Source organism: Python bivittatus, unplaced genomic scaffold (genome assembly GCF_059951505.1).
Source record: "Python bivittatus isolate LINGU-HERP-01145 unplaced genomic scaffold, Pbiv_v1 ctg000370_np1212, whole genome shotgun sequence".
NCBI lineage: Eukaryota > Metazoa > Chordata > Lepidosauria > Squamata > Pythonidae > Python > Python bivittatus.
In genome coordinates, this window is record NW_028277062.1 from 538178 (window position 1) to 556478 (window position 18301).

Below are 18301 nucleotides of genomic sequence, written 5' to 3' on the forward strand. Positions count from 1 at the left end.
GAAGAAGGAGTCGGCGAGCCAGCGGGAGAGGAAGGAAGGAAGGAAGGAAGGAAGGAAGGAAGGAAGGAAGGAAGGAAGGAAGGAAGGAAGGAAGGAAGGAAGGAAGGAGGGAGGGAGGGAGGGAGGGAGGGAGGGAGGGAGGAAGGAAGGAAGGAAGGAAGGAAGGAAGGAAGGAAGGAAGGAAGGAAGGAAGGAAGGAGGGAGGGAGGGAGGGAGGGAGGGAGGGGGAGGGGGGAGAGAGAGAGAGAGAGAGAGAAAGAAAGAAAGAAAGAAAGAAAGAAAGAAAGAAAGAAAGAAAGAAAGAAAGAAGAAAGAAGAAAGAAAGAAAGAAAGAAAGAAAGAAAGAAAGAAAGAAAGAAAGAGGAGAAGGAAGGAAGGAAGGAGGGAGGGAGGGAGGGAGGGAGGGAGAGAGAGAGAGAAAGAAAGAAAGAAAGAAAGAAAGAAAGAAAGAAAGAAAGAAAGAAAGAAAGAAAGAAAGAAAGAAAGAAAGAAAGAGGAGAAGGAAGGAAGGAAGGAGGCAGGGAGAGGGAGGGAGGGAGGGAGGGAAAGAAAAAGAAAGAAAGAACGAAAGAAAGAAAGAAAGAAAGAAAGAAAGAAAGAAAGAAAGAAAGAAAGAGGAGGAGAAGGAAGGAAGGAGAGAGGGAGGGAGAGGGAGGGGGAGAGAGAGAGAGAGAGAGAGAAAGAAAGAAAGAAAGAAAGAAAGAAAGAAAGAAAGAAAGAAAGAAAGAAAGAAAGAAAGAGGAGAAGGAAGGAGGGAGGGAGAGAGAGAGAGAGAGAAGGAAGGAAGGAAAGGAAAGGGGAGGGGAGGGAGGAAGGGAGAAAGAGAGAGAGAGAGAGAGAAAGAAAGAAAGAAAGAAAGAGGAAGGAAGGAAGGAAGGAAGGAAGGAAGGAAGGAAGGAAGGAAGGAAGGAAGGAAGGAAGTCACAGTCCTTCCTCAACTCCACACCAGCATTTGCGTGGAAGTAAATTGGCTGGCCTTGGCAGACTTACACCTCAAAGCCTACTGAGACCTGAAGATAAATGCACATTTTCCCCCTGGTTCCCCCCCCCCAACCCCCTGCTCTGCTGTGAATTTTAGCTTGTAAGCCGTATTTCGTCGTCATTCACCCATCAGGGTTGGTGGTCAACAAGAAGAAGAGGAAGAATTGAAGCATTCAGGAACTGGGAGGGTAATTTTAAGCTTTTTTCCCCTCCGTTTTTAACTGGGGGGGCACAGATGAGCCATCAAGCAACTGTTACCACAGGACCAGGCTGGGATACTACTCCACAGAGGCTAGAAGTATGAGAAGTGGTGGGTTAGCAGAACATGCAGAGTTGAACATAGTTGCGTGGACCCAGTTGGGAGGGACAAGTCTGTTGCCCAAGGGGTTAAATGCAAGGACAGTTGTGGGATGTGATAAAAGGGCTGATGTCACGCTTGTTGCTAAACCAAAGCTCAACAGCTAAAATGTTGGTGGAGCCAGATCAAAGAACAGGTAGGATCCTGAAGGAAATCCATTTGATTGAACTTCAACAGAACCCTAATGCTGATTCTGTGTGTGTATGAAATCAGGTCAATAAATAGGATTCCTCTCCACATATTTAATAATGTCCCTCTTTTTCTGACTGCAGGCTGGTAGTTGTAAGAACTACATTTCTTGGCCATTCCAGAAAAAGACAACAGCCCTTCCCTTGAGGTTCACAAAACCTCACACCTGAGCTTGCCTTCCTACCAATCTGCTTCCTAACCCTAAACCAAAACCGTCCAATTTGCAGCCACCCCAAACATTTTACGACCAACCTGCAGACGGCTCTTCCCAGAAAGTTGAGTGTGTTAGGAACTACCTTGCTGATGAGGTGGGCATTAACAGGTAATTTTGGTTAACTGCAGGTGGAAGTTCAGTGCCTCAGTTTTTTTGGCACGAGCAAATAGCAGTAAGGTAGTAACCAGGCCGGGTGACTTTGGTGCAGATGAAGAGTAACTAGTTCACCCACCTTTCCGTGCACCGAAAAGGGGATGAGAAAGAATAATCTTTTCTAGTGAAATGCGTGTGTGTGCAACTCTTGTTTGGGAAAGGAAGTGTTTTCTCCACTGCATTTTCTTTGCACTTTGGCAACACCTTTCACACTCACAAATAATGCTTAAAAAGGAATGCTCCGTTCACAGAAGGGCCTTTAGCCCATGACTCAAAAGGAACAAGTACTAACAAATCCACAGTAGGAAAATCGTGTTTACCATGTTATAGGAATGACATCGAGCATTTTACACGGACTCTTGACGAGGAAGACATCAGCCTCAAAAGCTGAAGTTGAAGAAGTTCAAAAAGAAGGAAAGAGGCCTCAGTCGATCGCCTTGGATGGAGATCTCCATCTTTAATTGAATAACGATAGAGATTCTCTCTCTATGGCACTCTTTCATTTGAACAGTCTGCCCCCACTGGACAACGTCTGGATTTCAATTCCCAGAGTTCTCAGCAGTGGCCCAGCTGGCTGGGGGACTCTGGGAGTTGAAGTCTGCACCTCTCCAGGTTGGGAAATATTCTACTCCAGTCTCTGGAGCAGCTCGTTTGCATCTCTACAGTGATATATATATATATATATATATATTGATGCACCCATGGGTATTGTAACGGTATGTGGGAAAGACCTTGGGAGACGGAGCGAAGAGACGCTGCCAAGGGAACGGTCAGATAAGAGACAGCTTAGCCCGCAGCTGCATAGTGGGTCAGGAAAGAGGCTCAGAAGGGACCCTCCCTAGTTTCTCAGGCTGTAAAGGAGGTGGCGGGAGAACTGACTGTGAGATTTGCAAGATTCTGTTAATGTAGCTTTACAATAAACTAGAATTAGCTCATCTGATTGTGTTTCCGGTCCGGTCTACCTCGTAAAGCTGATGGGTATGCACGACTAGTGTTATAGCTGCTTTTTAAAGAAAGGTGAGGCTAAAGGTAAGTGGTGCCAGATGGGTGTGGTTAAAAGAGAAGGCCAAGAACCAGCTTCTTGCAAAGGGGATCGACACAGCCTTGTTGGTTTAGAATTCCCCTACCTGAAGGAAATACATTCCAGAGGAATTAGCTTGCTTTCGCCCTGTGAACAAAGGCGGAGAATTCTCACTGTAGGAGGAGAGCTGCGTTAGCTGACAGTAGCCAAAAATCAAAAGGAGCCCGGGACATTTTATTAAAAGGCATACGCTGCGGTGATCCGATGAAGTGAGCTGCAGCTGATCACGAAAGCGTCTACCCTTTAATAAAATTTGCTAGCCTAAAAAAGGTGCGTCTGAGCTCTTTCTGATTCAAGGGCAGCAAAGAACGCGTTCCCTGTCTGGGTATTTTATTTATTTATTGCAGTGATGCACATGCCGCCATCTCCCTAGACTTAAGGTGGTTTTCAGTACTAAAACATAGGAACGTCCGCTGTTAAATATCAAAACCAATATAACGATAATCAAGAAGCTGCCTCCGATAAAATCTGCTCCAACTTCAATCTCAAAAAGATCCTTAAAAGAACCACCAGCCACAATAGTTGCTCCCACCGACCTCAAAGGGAGTCAGAAATGTCAAGATAGTAACCATGATGGAATGACACAAGTCCCACCTCTTTTTTATGAACATCCCTCCCTCAGTGACCACATTGGTTTGGTCCAATCAATTTAGAGCAGACAATCCCAACGGATTGGGATATCCAAGCCACATGGGGTTGTCTGGAACAAAAGTAGGAGTTTTGGCTTGGAAAACAACTGACAAGCTGTGCAGTGACATTGTCAGGCTTCAATTATCAATGCTAGACAACACTGATGTGTGGGTTTATTGGGGGGGGGTGGAAACTGAAGCCATTCTGAAAGAATTCTTGCAGCTGCTGTGTATGAAATGCAAGCCCTATTTATAATGAAAATGGTTCAAATCCTTGTACCTCCTGCTCCCACGTGTGCTGTGTAATGGGCTTGAAACCGCTCAGAGGAAGACAGGGAGGACAGGTTCCAACTGTTTCTTGTTCTGGCCATGGACCAATCTGGTTTAATTCTGATCTGGTCGAAACTGGTTCACACAAACAGGCTGGGGGATCTGCTAAAATGGCTTATGTCCATTAGCAGCCAGGCTGTGGCATTTTGGGCCCACTATAGCTTCAGAGATGTCTTCGAGTAGCTCCATGTAGACCATGGTACCGTAATCCAAAAGTATGAAGATGGGAAGGGAGCCACGGCCACCAGGCCCTCCTGGCCCATGAAGGACCATCATTGGCCCACCCTGCCATAGCCCCCACCTGCTCCTCCAGCAGGAGCAGTGAGTCCAGAAGGTCCCTCAAGACACAGAGCTGGTCTTTGAGACTCTTCTTCTCTACTGTCCTCCTTCTGTATATCTCGCTGTCAATTTAGCAGTCCTCCTTAAGTCCTTAAGCTCCTCACTGTGTATGCATTGCTTATTATTTATCTAGGGAGACTTATCTAGGGAGATTTCTATCCCACTTTTCCTCCTAACTCCAGGCCCTGCCAATTGCTATCCCCACCACAAGCCTGCGAGGTAGCACAAGGCAGAAAGAGAGAGGCATTGGCCCAAAGTCACCCAATGCCAGAGTTGGTGGCAGACTTCCTCTGAGTTGACGCTGTCCTGATTGACCGATATCTGCGCCACCTTGAATCACCGTTTCAGAAACTGGAGCTCTCAGAGGCTGAGACAAGGGTCGCATAGGAAGGAAATCAAAGTTCTACAAAAGACTCTAAAGCCCAAAGCAGATGCTGTTCTCTAAAAGGAAGGGTGTCTTTTTTCCTCTCAGCAGATTCTTTTCCCCCATCTGTCCTCTCTCCCCCCATCGCTGCCTTTTTGATCCCTGCCTGTCCCCCACCCACAGCCATCCAGCTGGGGATACTGGGTTGCACAGTTGACTCAGCCGTCCAATTTTGCTGAGTTAGAAACCTCCATCTCCTATTTACTCGGCGTCTTCCCCGACAGTGGCGCAGACAGAAACTGGCAATGGCTTTGTCTTAAGAGGGGCTTCCCTCTTCCTTCTGAAAACCACAGGACCCCTCCTGGTGAGCATTTCAGGGCCCAGCAGCAGAAAGGAAAGCTCCAATTCATTATTACTTAATGAATGATTCCACCACCATCCCCCCAAGACTTCTCTGCCACCCCTTCCCTGCTCCCCCACCGCCCGAATATCTCCTTTTTCCCAGGTAACTAAAAATCTGTGTGATCCCTAGAACATTCTTCCTGGAATCCATGCACTCCCAAAAAAAAGTAAAGGAAAAGAAGAGAAGGAGGTATGGAGAAAGCGGACGTGGGAAACCTTAAAAAAATCTGGAATCAGCAAAATGTAAATGCCAGGAACCACGTCTGGAGCCAGAGAGCAAGAAAAAAATAAAAACCAAGATGCCTGGAATGAAAAGGGGGGGGGGGGAGAAGGAAGAAGAAAAACTTCTGATTCCAGATAAACAACTCCAGGTCTTGTGGCTTTGTACAGACTTGATAATCTTAGAATTTCCGGAAGTATCTTTCTCAGGGTGAGGAAGATTTTAAAGTTTACTTGCTCTTGATTCTCCTCCTTCAACCCTCCAGCTGGGTCGAGAAGAATACTGTGAGTAGGAAAAAGCAAAGGATTAGCCCCTGGAAACTCAGTTTGGAACAGCTTCCTGATGGTGCGTGCTAAAGGGAATTTGCAATTTAGAGAGTCTTGACTCAACACAAAAAGAATGCCTTTAAATTATCCTGAAATGCTCAGGAGCGGATTGCGGGGAATGGAAGCCCATTCCTGTACCACAGGGGTCTGCAACTGGCGGCCTTCAAGCCACACCTGGCCCTCGGGCTAAATTTTAAAAGCCCTCCACCAGCAAGCAAGCAAGCCAGGGATGGCCCTGCTGGCGGAGAAGAGAGCAAGAAAAAATAGCCTAGTTAGCTCAGGGGTTGAGGCAGGTAACAATGGAGAAATAAATAAAAATGTAAATGAAAAAAAAAGTTGAAATCAGAAACAGAGAGGAGAGCCCCGGCCAGTTTGGGTGTTGCTCCGCCCATTGTTTGTGTGAGCTCCGCCTCTCCCTGTGGATGGATATCTGGCAACCATCACAACTCAAAGGCTCTTCTAAGCCTGTGTTTCTCAACTTCAGCAACTTTAAGATGCGTGGACTTCAACTCCCAGAATTCCCCCAGCCAGCATGCTGGCTGGGGGAATTCTGGGAGTTGAAGTCCACGCATCTTAAAGTTGCTGAAGTTGAGAAATATTATTCTCACCGAATTAACCCATTTCTGGTTTGATCCCATATGCTGAGCTACAAACCATTTTTACACTAGCCAGGCATTGTAGATCCAACCAAGGCATCTTGGAGGTGGTTTCTGCGTGTTGCACAAACACAGCCATAGACTGAATTTTCAACACTTTTTAAAGGAGTGTCACATGGTCGGATTTCATTTTGACTGGAGTTCCAGACGATCTCCCAACACCTAAGCGCAGTTGCGCAGGGTGGATGGGTCAAAAAAGTCAACATGGCGGCCATCGCTGCAGTGCTAAAGCTCCGCCCCTTTTTAACACACGTCGTGACATATGTAAAACGGATGCGTGCATCGTTGCGGCTCCATCTTGATTTTTTTGACCCCTCTGGACATTCCTGCAAGATCCTGGGATTTTTCACAAAACTTTGTATGTGGAGGGATGCAATGAAACATACAGAGGCAGTAAAACCAGGAATGATCAATGTGGATGGGAGTAAACAAGAAATGGGAACCATGGTTGATCATGAATGTGGATTTGAGTCAACAGAATCTACCTTGCAGGATTGTTGTGAGATGGAGTGGGCCAGGTCCAAGCTATGCTCCTTGAAAGGAGAGTTGCTGGGAAATGTTACTTTTGCATAATATATATATATATTTCTGCATATATATATAGTTTCTGCATAGGTGCATTGCTCAAGTTTTATTTTTATGTGACTATTAATGTTATAATACTGTGGACGTTTGAATGGGCTGGCTCAGCTTGCAAGCTGCTAAGGGCAGCCAGATCGTGAGCTGTAACACATCTAATCAATAAAACAGCGCAGAACCGCGAATAGCCTATTGATCAACTCGTACCAGTTTTCGTGGACATTGCAGGAGATGACGTCAGTCCGCCGAGGGAAAATTTCAGGACGCCGGGCTCTGCGCCGCAGTGCCTCGGGCGGCCGCTAGGGGGCAGCCAGGTGATGGAGGAAAGCCGAGCTCATTTTGCAGCAGCGATTTTCAAACTTGGCGACTTTTAAGATGCGTGGACTGCAACTCCCAGAATTCCCTAGCCAGGGGAATTCCCTAGCCAGGGGAATGGCTGGCTGGGGAATTCTGGGAGTTGCAGTCCACGCATCTTAAAAGTCGCCAAGTTCGGGAAAACCTCTTTTACAGCAATTTATTTATAGCCGCCCTTGAAAGCGAGCCTCGGGGAGCTCAACTGCAGGACTTCGTGGGGGCCGGAAAGTGGCGCCGGGCGCTGCCCCAAAACTCAGTCCTACAGTCGGGGGGATCCCGAGGCCACTCTTTTAAGGGGCCAGGCCCCCCTTCCCTCCCGCGGTGGGCACGGGCGGAAAGGGCGAGGGCTTCGGCGGGGCGCCGAGATCGGAAACTGCCATCCTGACCATTCCTGTCCGTGCCCAGCGCCGGGGCCCCTCCGGTTCCACGCCCGCGGCTGCCCCGCTTTGCAGGGCCCCCCGCCTTGGGAGCCTGCAGCGACCACCCCTCTCCCAGCCCAAGCCGCGCAGCCCGCGACCGTTCCCACGAGACGCGGGACCCCCAGCCGGCCCAGCGCCACTGGGGGTGGGGGGCGCAGCCTCCCCGGGGGCAGAAGCCCGGCTGGACGGAGGGGAGCCGCCGCCGCCGCCGCCGCAGTGGCCGGATCGGGGGAGGCGTCTCCGCCGGAGCGTGTGAACGCAGCGCGGGATGGGCCGGGGAGGAAGAGGCGGCGTCACGTGTCTTCCCCGGCGACAAAGTTGCCGAGCCCGGAAGCGCGAGAAGGAAACAAAGTTTCCGACGAGTGGGGCGGGGGCGCGCGGCCGGGCCCCGTCGCGCCCGGGGAATCCCAGCGGCGGAGGCGATCGCGGGCGGGATGGGCGAGTGAGCGGCCGTGCGGCCGGCCGTCCGGAGGAAGACCCGAAGAGGCCCGCGGGCCGATGCCCCGCTCCCCGCGCGGGCGATAAGCGCTCCGGCCGCGCTCCTGCCCGGCAGCGACCCTCGGAGGCCGGCGGCGGCGGAGAGCGACCCTCCCGGGCGGGCGATGGGCGCCGAGCAGCCCCTGCGGGCGAGGGCGAGGGGCGCCCGCCGCGTCGTTCTGGTGGGGCTGCTGCTGGGTGAGCGCGGAATCGGGGCCTCCCCCGGACTCCAGCTCCCAGGCTTCCCAGCCTGGGGCGGGCAGGCGACTCGGCTTCCTTTGCCCGCCCCCCTCGATCGGGGCGGCGTGGCAGGGAAAATACAGCCCCCCTCCGCTTCCCCGGGTCTTGGAGCAGCGAAGGTCGGGAGGCGGGGTTGGGAAAAGGGCCGGCCGCCTTCGTAGCGAGCGGCTTCCGGTGGTTTTGTTTGTTTTGGGTGGCGAGTTAGCGTGGCAAGGCTTCAGCTCCGCCGGCCTAACTCCAGCCCTCGGATCAGTGTTTCTCAACGTGGCCGCTTTAAGATGGGTGGACTACCACTCCCAGAATTCCCCAGCCAGCCGTGCTGGCTGGGGAATTCTGGGAGTGGTAGTCCACCCATCTTAAAGCGGCCACGTTGAGAAACACTGCTACAGATCTTCTGCACCGACAGAGCGCTTTTCCCCAGCAGTGCAACGCCCTTCGCTAAGAGAAACGTGACATTAAATGTCACCGAAAAAATCTGAACGGACAGGCTGGACTGGGAAGTTGGCAATACTAACCCTGAAGAAGGATGGGAATCCTTTGGTTGATAGCAACGGTAGAGGGATCTGACCGTCGAACTAACAGGAGCCGGGCAAAACTGGAAGATTTTCCCTTTATTCGACTTACGTGACACCCCCCCCCCCCCAGCCGGTTTCAGGAAAGCGACGCAGGGCTAGCCCTCGGATTTCCAACCACCAGAAACTACTTGGGGGGGAGACCCCCGAGAAGTCTCATGATGGGAAGCTAGGCTGGGAAGTTGGAAAGAAATCCGAGGTGAAGGAAATGACCGACCGTCTTGGCAGGACCGGAAAGAAGATTGTGGGGCTGTGGTCTCAGATCACAAGCTTGCCTTGAAAGAGGGTTGATTGACCTCAACGCTCCTAAGAGCCCACGTGGGAGGCAGGAGAAAATCAGATGAGGCTAGATTAGGGTTTCTCAGCCTCAGCAATTTTATGTTGCGTGGACTTCAACTCCCAGAATTCCCCAGCCAGCCTGGTCTAGAATTTAATTCATTTTGCTTTCTCTTTTCTTAGGTATCATTCAGGCAGCTGAAAGTAACCCCTCGCGTGCGGGTGAGTGAGACCGTAGAAGGAGTGGGGCCCAGGAAGGATGTCAAGGGAATCATCATAATAATAAATAATTTATTAAACTTGTACGCCACCTCTCAGCGACCCTGGGAGGCTCGCATCGATCAAACAAAAAAATTACAATAAAATCTATTAAAGGTAAAAGCTGGCAAGCGCCATGACGCGCGGGGTCTTGTTCTCCCGCGCCAAAGGCCTGGGTGGAGAGCCGGGTCTTCATCGCTGTTCAACATCAGCAGAGGGGGGCCATCCAGATGTTGGGGGAACCCCATTCCAGAGGGCAGGCACTGCCACAGAGAAGGTGCGTTTCCAGGGTCCCCATAGAAGACATTGTTTAATCAAAGGAACCCAGATCATGCCAAGATGTAATTATTTAGACCTGATGCTAAGCTCTTTTGCTCATGCCTGTCCCCAAATGAATTGTCTATCCCAGCATTTCTCAAGCTTAGGAACTCTAAGATGAGCGGACTTCAACTCCCAGAATTCCCCAGCCAGCATGGCTGGCTGGGGAATTCTGGGAGTTGAAGTCCGCTCATCTTAGAGTCGCTGAGGTTGAGCAACACTGCTCTACCATGTTCTCTTGGGACAAAAGTGTGAAAAATGAGAAGAGTCTGGGAGTGGGCAAAGAGCTAGAAACACACAGAGGGCCCATCGTTGTCCTGACTTTCTTCCTCCCTCTCGGCAGCTGTTTGTCCAGGCTACCCCGATGTCCGGAGAGAATCGCAAGGCCAAATCCATAGCCCCCTGTCCCGAGGGGTGACTTCCAGCAGCTGTACTTGGGTGATCGTGGGTGGGCCTGACGATGTCATCTACATTGGGTAAGAGCGAATGTACTGTTGAAAAAAAATGACCCTGGTTTCTGTTGCAGATATAAAGCCGTATCGAGACACAGCTTACCCACTTACCCCAAAACCTGATGGCTCATAAGTGTAGTACCCAAGGCCCTGCTGAAAAGTTTTAAGCCCTCCCCCCCCTCCCAAAATCTCAGCAGACTCTAAAATGAGAACAGGAAACTCTCAGTCAAACGTATGAATTTGCTTTAACGGAGTCTACAATGACATTACAGGATCTAAAGGAGTGTTTTTCAAACTTGACAACTTTAAGAGGTGTGGTCTTCAACTCCCAGAATTCCCCAGCCAGCCCCCAGGCTGGCTGGGGAATTCTGGGAGTTGAAGTCCACACCTCTTAAAGTTGCCAAGTTTGAAAAACACTGGCCTAAAACTTTGTAGGCATCTAAGAGAGATGGCTATTCAGCCTTTTCTGAATAGACCTTCAGAGATGGAAAAACCCAACCTCCATTAGGAAGACTGTTTCTCCTCATATTTCAACCAAGTCTAGATTATATCTGGTTCTGTTTTCTTTGACCATGAAAAATACTTCTTGGATTTCCCTGTAGGTACTTGATCATGGCTATCATGTCTCTTCTAAGTCTTCTTTTCTCCGTACTGAGCAACCCAAGTTCCTTCAACTTGTCCCCACTGGGCAGTTCCTCAAGTCCCTGTGTCACCAGTGGAACACCCAGGGCTTGCAAAAGTTGGACTTTGCCCTAATATTCCTCCAAGACTACTTTGCACAGGGAAGATTGTCTCTCTGATGAGATCCAAAAGAATGACTTATCTGGGGAGGGTTTCATGCCAAGTGTACCAATAGACACATTCCTTCTCAGCCCCCCAGTGTCTTCATGAATGCCTCTCCTGGGTTTCCCCATAGAAAGACAAATCTGATTTGGGTCTCTGGTCTTTTCGCTTCTCCCCCAGGTTCCAGCGCTTCTATCTTCCCTGTGGCTCAGAGATGCTGATAATCCGCTCGCCCTCTCAGCCGTCCAGGAAAATCTGCGGTTATAAAATCCCAGAGCCCCTTCGAATAAAGGGAGGCAACGTGACCGTGACTTACAGCTGGAAGTTTTGGGCAAGAAATGGATTTCAGCTGAAATATGAAAAAGGTAGGACCAGGTTGTGGGGCCCCAACTCTGAGCCCCAGAGACAAGATTATAGGAAGGGAAGTTTTCCTTCCATGCCATTATCCTCCTCAGCCCTTCCAATTTTCTGTATAAGTCACCAAGTTATCCACTCAACCAATTAGCTTTTCATTTTCTCACGGTGGCTGTTCTGACATTATTTCTCCCCTTCACCTCCATTTTTTGAGCTGGTTTATCAATCGCATACGTGCAGTTCCTGATCAACATTGATCCTGCCAGTTAAGCAGTCCAGCACTTGGACAGATCTGCCAGTTAAAGTCCACATTTCTTATTACAGTGCCTGGATTTGATTTGATTTGATTTGATTTAAAATATATCTTCTGGGCTTCCAAGAAGCATCCTTTGAAAAGAATACTTTTATTCTTTATTCTATCAGTGTAATAACAATCCAAAAGAGCTGCTAAAAGTGCATAAAATCAAGAGAACCTTAAATTTGTTGTAAGCCGCCCAGAGTCCCCCGTTGTGGGGAGATGGGCGGGGACAAGTCTATTAAATAAATAAATAAATAAATAAATAAATAAAAAATAAGCTCAGAAAAGCCAGAATCGAGACAATGACAAATGAAGAATATAGCACAGACCAGACGCCTTACAGAGTGAAACATAAACCATTACAAGTTGTCCTTTTTTAGGGACTGACTCATTTAGTGACCATTCACAGTTATGACACAGTGATGAAAAAGTAACCTTGCAACCAATCCTCGCATTTTCAACCATCACTGGTGTGTAAAGCAAAGGAAAGCTGAAGGAAGATCATAAACACAGTTGGGGGTTCACTTAGCGACTGCTTTGCTTAACAGCCGAGTTGCTGGTCCCAGTTGTGGTTGCTAAACAAGGACGAGCTGTATCTAAAATTTAGGATCCTGCTAGCTCCTCTAGAGAGGAATTCTAGACAAAGGTGGCCCAGAAGGAGGTTGTTGCCTGGGTCTCTTGCTACATAATAAAACGGCCTCATTTTTGTTTTCTTTCTTTTTTATTTTTCTCTGCTTCAGAATCTAAAACACAGCCTGCTGTCTCATGTAACCGCACCTTGGAAAACTTCTACGGGGTAATTTACTCACCGGCCTTTGGCTCAGACTCATACCTGGGAGCTGCGCATTGCCAGTGGGTCCTTGATGCCCACGACAGCCGTCCCCTCACCATTCGTTTCACAGTCCTCAACTTAGATATCGGGGACTCCCTCCGGGTGTACGATGGGGCTCCTGGGGCCCCGCCCCACCCTCACCTGCTGCGCAACTTGGATTACACCAGCAACAATAAGGTCGTGTCTGTGGACTCCCCCTCCAGCCGGGCCTGGGTCACCTACCAGGCGGCGCCAGGAACAGAAGGCCGCGGCTTCAACGCCACATACCACGTGCAAGGTTTCTGCGTGCCGTGGGATTTCCCCTGCGGTGGAGAAAGCGGGGAGGGGGCTACGTGCTACAGCGCTGCTGAGCGCTGCGATGGAAACTGGGACTGCGCCAATGGTGCCGATGAGGACAGCTGTCACGGCTGCCCGCCAGGGCAATACGCCTGCGGAGGACGAGGCATCGGGGGCACCATCTGCTACGGGCCCGCCGACCGCTGCAACTACCAGACGTTTTGTGCCGACGCTGCGGACGAGCGCCACTGCTACACCTGCCAACCTGGCAACTTCCGCTGCCGTGACGGGCGCTGCATCTACGAGAGCTGGGTGTGCGACGGGCAGGCGGACTGCGTCGACACTTCCGATGAGGCGGATTGCTCCTACATCCTGCCGCGCAAGGTGGTGACGGCAGCCGTCATCGGCAGCCTGGTGTGCGGTCTTCTTCTGGTCATAGCGCTCGGCTGCACGTGCCGTCTGTATGCACTCCGAAGCCATGAATTTGGGTGAGAAGCCAGTTGGGGAATGAAGGAACCGGGGTGGGGGGGACTTTAGAGGCATGGTGGCTGAGAAGGGGGGCGGGGATAGAGTTGATGCGCTAGAGGGGCCAGGATTGAGAGCTCGGGCCCAAGTTGAATGGACTGATTGGGGAGGGAGTTGAACCAATGGAGCTGTGCCCAGGGGATGATGGCTGACCCCCAGGGCTGTGTCCCAACTTTGGTAACTTTAAGATGTGTGGGCTTCAACTCCCAGAATTCTTCATCCCCCCAAGCATACTGGGGAATCCTGGGAGTTGAAGTCCATGCCTCTTAAAGTTGCTGAGGTGGGAAACAGTGCTCTAGAGCAGTGTTTCTCAACTTCAGCAACTTTGCAGCGTGTGGACTTCAACTCCCAGAATTCCTCAGCCAGCCAGCTGGCTGGGGATTTCTGGGAGTTGAAGTTCGCACGGCTTAAAGTTGCTGAGGTTGAGAAACACTGCTCTAGAGTCTTCAGGATATAGAAATTTGAACATACCAAACCAGTGGGAATGAAAGGAAGGACCACAGGGCCTATAAAGGTTTCTCCTCATAATGAGAGAAACTGGGGAAATGAAAAATATCTCCTTTTAAGGAGACTAGCCCTCCCCAACTCAGCTGTTCTCCAGGAAGGTGAACATGCTCCTCAGCAATGGCTGTGCTGGCTGTGGAGTTCTGGGAGTTGAAGTCCACACCACTGAAGGATGCTCAGTTGGTAAAAACTTGCTGGGAGAACAGGAAGATAAATGATGCTGAGTCAGGGTTACTTAGGAAAGAGTGGGGCAAGGTCTGTAATTCTCTGAATCTTCCCCCTTTAGGGTCTTAGCACCCATGTCACGGATGGAAGCGCAATTTGTTCAGCGCCAGGCTCCACCATCTTATGGGCAGCTCATTGCTCGTGGTGTTATTCCTCCAGTAGAAGGCTTCCCAGTTGAGCATCCGAGTCAAGTAAGTAATTCCAACACTCTACACTTACTTATTCTCCTCAAGACCAATCTCAGAAAAGCGTTGGTTCCCTCCCCATCTTCCTTCCTTAATTTCCTATCCACATTTCCTGTGGTTCCTAAAGAAGCTCTAACATCTTTTTGTGGGTCAAGTCCTTCCATGAAATTATGTCTGAAGAGCAGGATGTATCTTATTCTGAAAAACAAAATGGCTGTGGGGATTCCAGAGCCATGGTCAGGAAGCTTCTATATGATTTGACCAATCAGAAAAGTGCCTGGAAAGTGACCCTTTAATTAAGTGAAAGAAAGACCAAAAGGTGGAGATTGAGGAGCAACATCTCAAGAGGTTTGTGGGGCAACGGAAGACAAGAATGCTTGAGTGATGCGTAACAACACAACTCCCAATAAGCATTCATCTTCTTGAGGGCCAATTGGTCAATTTTTGTGACGTTCTTCACTTGCTGGTGTTCTTAAGAGGTCATCAGACATTTTGGGTCCCTCTCATGAGGCCCCCAAACCTGAATAAAATCCTCCTTCTTTTCATGGTCTTCTATAGGCCCTTTTAAAAGTGTTTCTTTTAACCATAAGGGACACCAAACCAAAGTCATCACCTCTGAAGTTTCTGCCAGGGAGAAATAGGACTAGTTCAATGGAGAATTCTCAACTTCAGCCTCCCTCAACCTGTGGGGACGTGTATACTTGGCGTTTGAGAAGCTGAAGATCTGACTTGAATCTGTGCTCACATTTGCCTTCCTCTCGTTTCAGAATTCGGTCCTGGGAAATTTGCGTGGTCTGCTGCATTTGTTGCGGCGGGACCCCGCCAGCCGTCCTGGTGCTGGTGGGGGCCGTCGCTCTCATCACAGCCGCTTCTTACGACGTTTAACGAGGCGAATGCGCCGGTTGGGGCTCCTCCCTCGCCCAGCCAACCCTGCCTCGTCTTCCACGGCGGCTGCCATGACCACCCCTGGCTCGTCTTCGCCTTCTGCTCCTGATGACCTGGCGTCTTGTGGGAATGAAGATGCTTCTTCCCATCTTCCAGAAGACCAGCCCCTGCCTCTTCCGCAGAAGGTCCCACCAACTCCTGCAGAATCCACACCGGAGGCTCAAGTCCCACGTCCTGCTCCACGGTTTTCAGGGGTGATGCACAGCCTCCGAGTTCGGCTCTTCTCCCCCACGCCCACCTGCTCTGCCGAAGCTGGGGAGGACCCCCTGAACACGTCTCCATCTCTTGATGACGAAGATGATGTGCTCCTCGTTCCTCTCACCGACCCGCAACTCCAGAGCCTTCACGCCACCACAAGCTGGGATGCTGACGATGAGCCCCTTCTGACTTGAGAAATGTTGCTGGACATTGCCTTTATGAAACGTGTAACCAGTGATAGACGACAGAGAGTCAGGCATACTTTTTTTTCCTGCAGATCCCCTTCCTTCCACAAGTCTTTTTTTTTTTTTGGCATGTGAGAAATGAAAGAAATCCTTGGCCATTTAGAAAAACAAATCTTTAAAAATGATTTCCTCTTCTTGGCATTTGACCGTCAGAATGGTCTGATTTGGCCCTTGAAGTCCGCTTCCCTTGCTGATGTCCGGAGGATTGCAGAAATCTCTTTGGCTCACCAGAGCAGTTGTTTTCTGGCCTCTTAAATCCTGATTTTTAGAAGGGATGATTCTCTTCTGAAATTGCAATTTTTGATCTCAAGCAAGAACTTACACAATTCTTTAGAGAGGTTTTGGCACTGAGATGGGGGCTTGCCTTGAAAGCGATAAAAGTACATGCACTTGACATTTTAAAAATTGTTCTTAGAAAATGAGGAGGAGGGGATGGAAACGAAAAATGTTCTTTGGAGAAACACTACAGTTATTTGCTTGACTAAAAATGAAGGAAGCGAAGATACCTGTGCAACCATCTAGAATAACCTTTAGAGACGTGGCAGCTTCTCTAAAGGGCAATAATTTTCTTTTTCCTAAAGGCAGTGGCAGCAGTGATTGACCTCCAAATTGTCTATCTCACGTGGGAACGAAATGTTTATTTTTGTGAATTTATGGAAAGGGGGAAAGCTGAAAATCTAGTAATTCCACTGGAACTATTTTTGCGATCACGTTTTACAGTGCAATCTTTTCCTAACAAATCGTTCTGTTTGCGTTCAGTGGGAGTGAATCCTAGATTTTAAAAAATCTATAGCGTTGCAGTGTTGGGGAAAGGAGGAAGGTAGAAAATGCTTTGAATCTTCTGTTGATAAATCTTTTGTAAGTAAATTATTTTTTAAAAGCACAGCCAATAGAAAAAAAAAGAAATTTTGCACATGGAATGTCCAATCAGTTGTAAATAAGCAACATTTTGTATGAAGGATAAAAGGAATCTTTTAAGGGCGGAGATCAGTTATAAATTTAGTAGTAGTAATTGCTGATTATTTCCTTCACAGTGACAAACAGGAGGCAAATATACACCCGACTACAGTGAAATAAATGTGATTTAGGCTGTTGTGAAAAGGAAAGGCTTAAATCAAAGTTAAAAGGCTTCAATCAAGTTCTTAAAGTGTTCTTAAATGAGGTTATTTCACGCCAGTGAAGTGGCAACTGGCTTTTTTCAAGCAGGTGGATCTGGATTTCAATTTCAGAATTCCCAAAAGCAAAAAAAAATTCCCCTGTAGGACTAAATGGGGTTGAAGTGGTCTGTTGCAGAAAGATATCCTACATTTGCATCTTGACTTAGATTAAATCCACTGAAATCCACGTTAACAAATTCAGCATTTTTTTTAAACAAATCTCAGCTTTGTTTACCCTAACACTGACTAGATTCAGCTCCATCTTTCTGAATACCGTCTGATTTTTTTTTTAAAAAGCGGTGCCTCGATTTTAATCATATTTTAGGCAAGAGGGGGGGAAAAAAAGGAAAGGCATAAAATCTTTGTTGAATCTCTGCCCGGTCATTTATTTACCTGTTTTTGCAAAGCCCACAGAATGCAAATCAAGCGGAACATTGCAAAATAAACTTGAAAAGGAAGTTGTTCATTCTAATTTCTCCGAGGTGGGTAGAAATGTTTGAGAAAGATGCAGGCCATTGCTGAATCAATGAGCCATTTTGCTTCTCACCGGAATAGGCAGAAGTATTGCAATCTGTTTTCTTCCTGATGCGTTTCTCGGTTGAGAAATTCATATTCTTTTTGGCTGTCCCTCCAACGCCATAGACCTGATGATCTCCAAGGGGGTTTGAGCTCTCAGAATTAGCAACCAGGTTGGAAAAAATTAGTGCTCCAATGACTATTCCCAAGGGGAAGAGATGGAGCCGGTTTAACCAAATACGCTCCGAGCTGAAATGAACCTCGCTGATTTTTTACAGCAGAGGGAAGAATGCTTCTTCCCCGTAGTAGCAAAACGGGTGCCTTTTGCATCCACAACCTAGAACAGTGCTGCTCAACCTTGGCCACTTGAAGACGTGTGGACTTCAACTCCCAGAATTCCCCAGCCAGCAATGCTGGCTGGGGAATTCTGGGAGTTGAAGTCTACACGTCTTCAAGTGCCCACGGTTGAGAAACACTGACCTAGAAGTTTTACTTGAAAGAAACAAAGTGGATATCAATGCTCAGGGTGGCTTCCTGGATTGATATGCATGAAACTTGAGTTGGAAGAAGATATTGGAGCTGATGAGTGGAGCATCTCTCGAGGTGCTCCGGATTTTGGCTCATCGCGGTGAGAAATTGCCTCGAAAAGTAGACCTTCAGGTGTCCAGGAGGGCGTCTGAAAACTGAATTTATGATCAAGTGGGTCTCTCGATTTTGCTCAGCAGTGCGCCAAATTATTCCTCTGTGTGTGTGTGAACATGTAAATTCATCTATATATGCTATCTATACTTTCTGGCAGAGGTAGTTAAGAAATCACTGAATCCGCGGCAACATCGTCGGGCCGTTTTGTCTCTGAAATGGAGTGCGGGTAACATATTTGCACTGTGTATTTTTTGTTCTTGAGCTGTGACCACTAACCGAGGGCTGTTTGGTGTGTAATTTCACCTTCTGTTGCCTTTACAATTTTGCTAAGAGCTTTTTTGAAAAAGGACGTTTGGAACTGTTATAGTAAAGCAAATCTTCCTGTCCTCTCGTCTGCTTTTTTTTTTAATTCCTTGTTTAATCAAGAGC

At 48.6% G+C, this 18301-nt stretch overlaps 1 protein-coding gene across 1 annotated transcript; it reads left to right on the forward strand.

The window, feature by feature from the left end:
* Positions 1-7373: 7373 nt before the first annotated feature.
* Positions 7374-16948, forward strand: LRP10 (LDL receptor related protein 10). Its single transcript, XM_088142203.1, has 7 exons — positions 7374-8269; positions 9343-9381; positions 10079-10211; positions 11151-11335; positions 12363-13218; positions 14046-14175; positions 14937-16948. The coding sequence occupies exons 1-7, from the start codon at positions 8197-8199 to the stop codon at positions 15504-15506; spliced, it is 1986 nt and encodes a 661-aa protein (XP_087998329.1). The 5' UTR covers positions 7374-8196; the 3' UTR covers positions 15507-16948.
* Positions 16949-18301: the final 1353 nt, after the last annotated feature.

What these genes read in the sequence shown, in the direction of transcription:
- LRP10 (XM_088142203.1), top strand. Translation starts at nt 8,197, where the DNA reads ATGGGCGCCGAGCAGCCCCTGCGGGCGAGGGCGAGGGGCGCCCGCCGC. An exon ending in AAGTAACCCCTCGCGTGCGG is followed by an intron (nt 9,382 to 10,078) that starts GTGAGTGAGACC and finishes CCCTCTCGGCAG; the next exon opens with CTGTTTGTCCAGGCTACCCC. An exon ending in TCAGCTGAAATATGAAAAAG is followed by an intron (nt 11,336 to 12,362) that starts GTAGGACCAGGT and finishes TCTCTGCTTCAG; the next exon opens with AATCTAAAACACAGCCTGCT.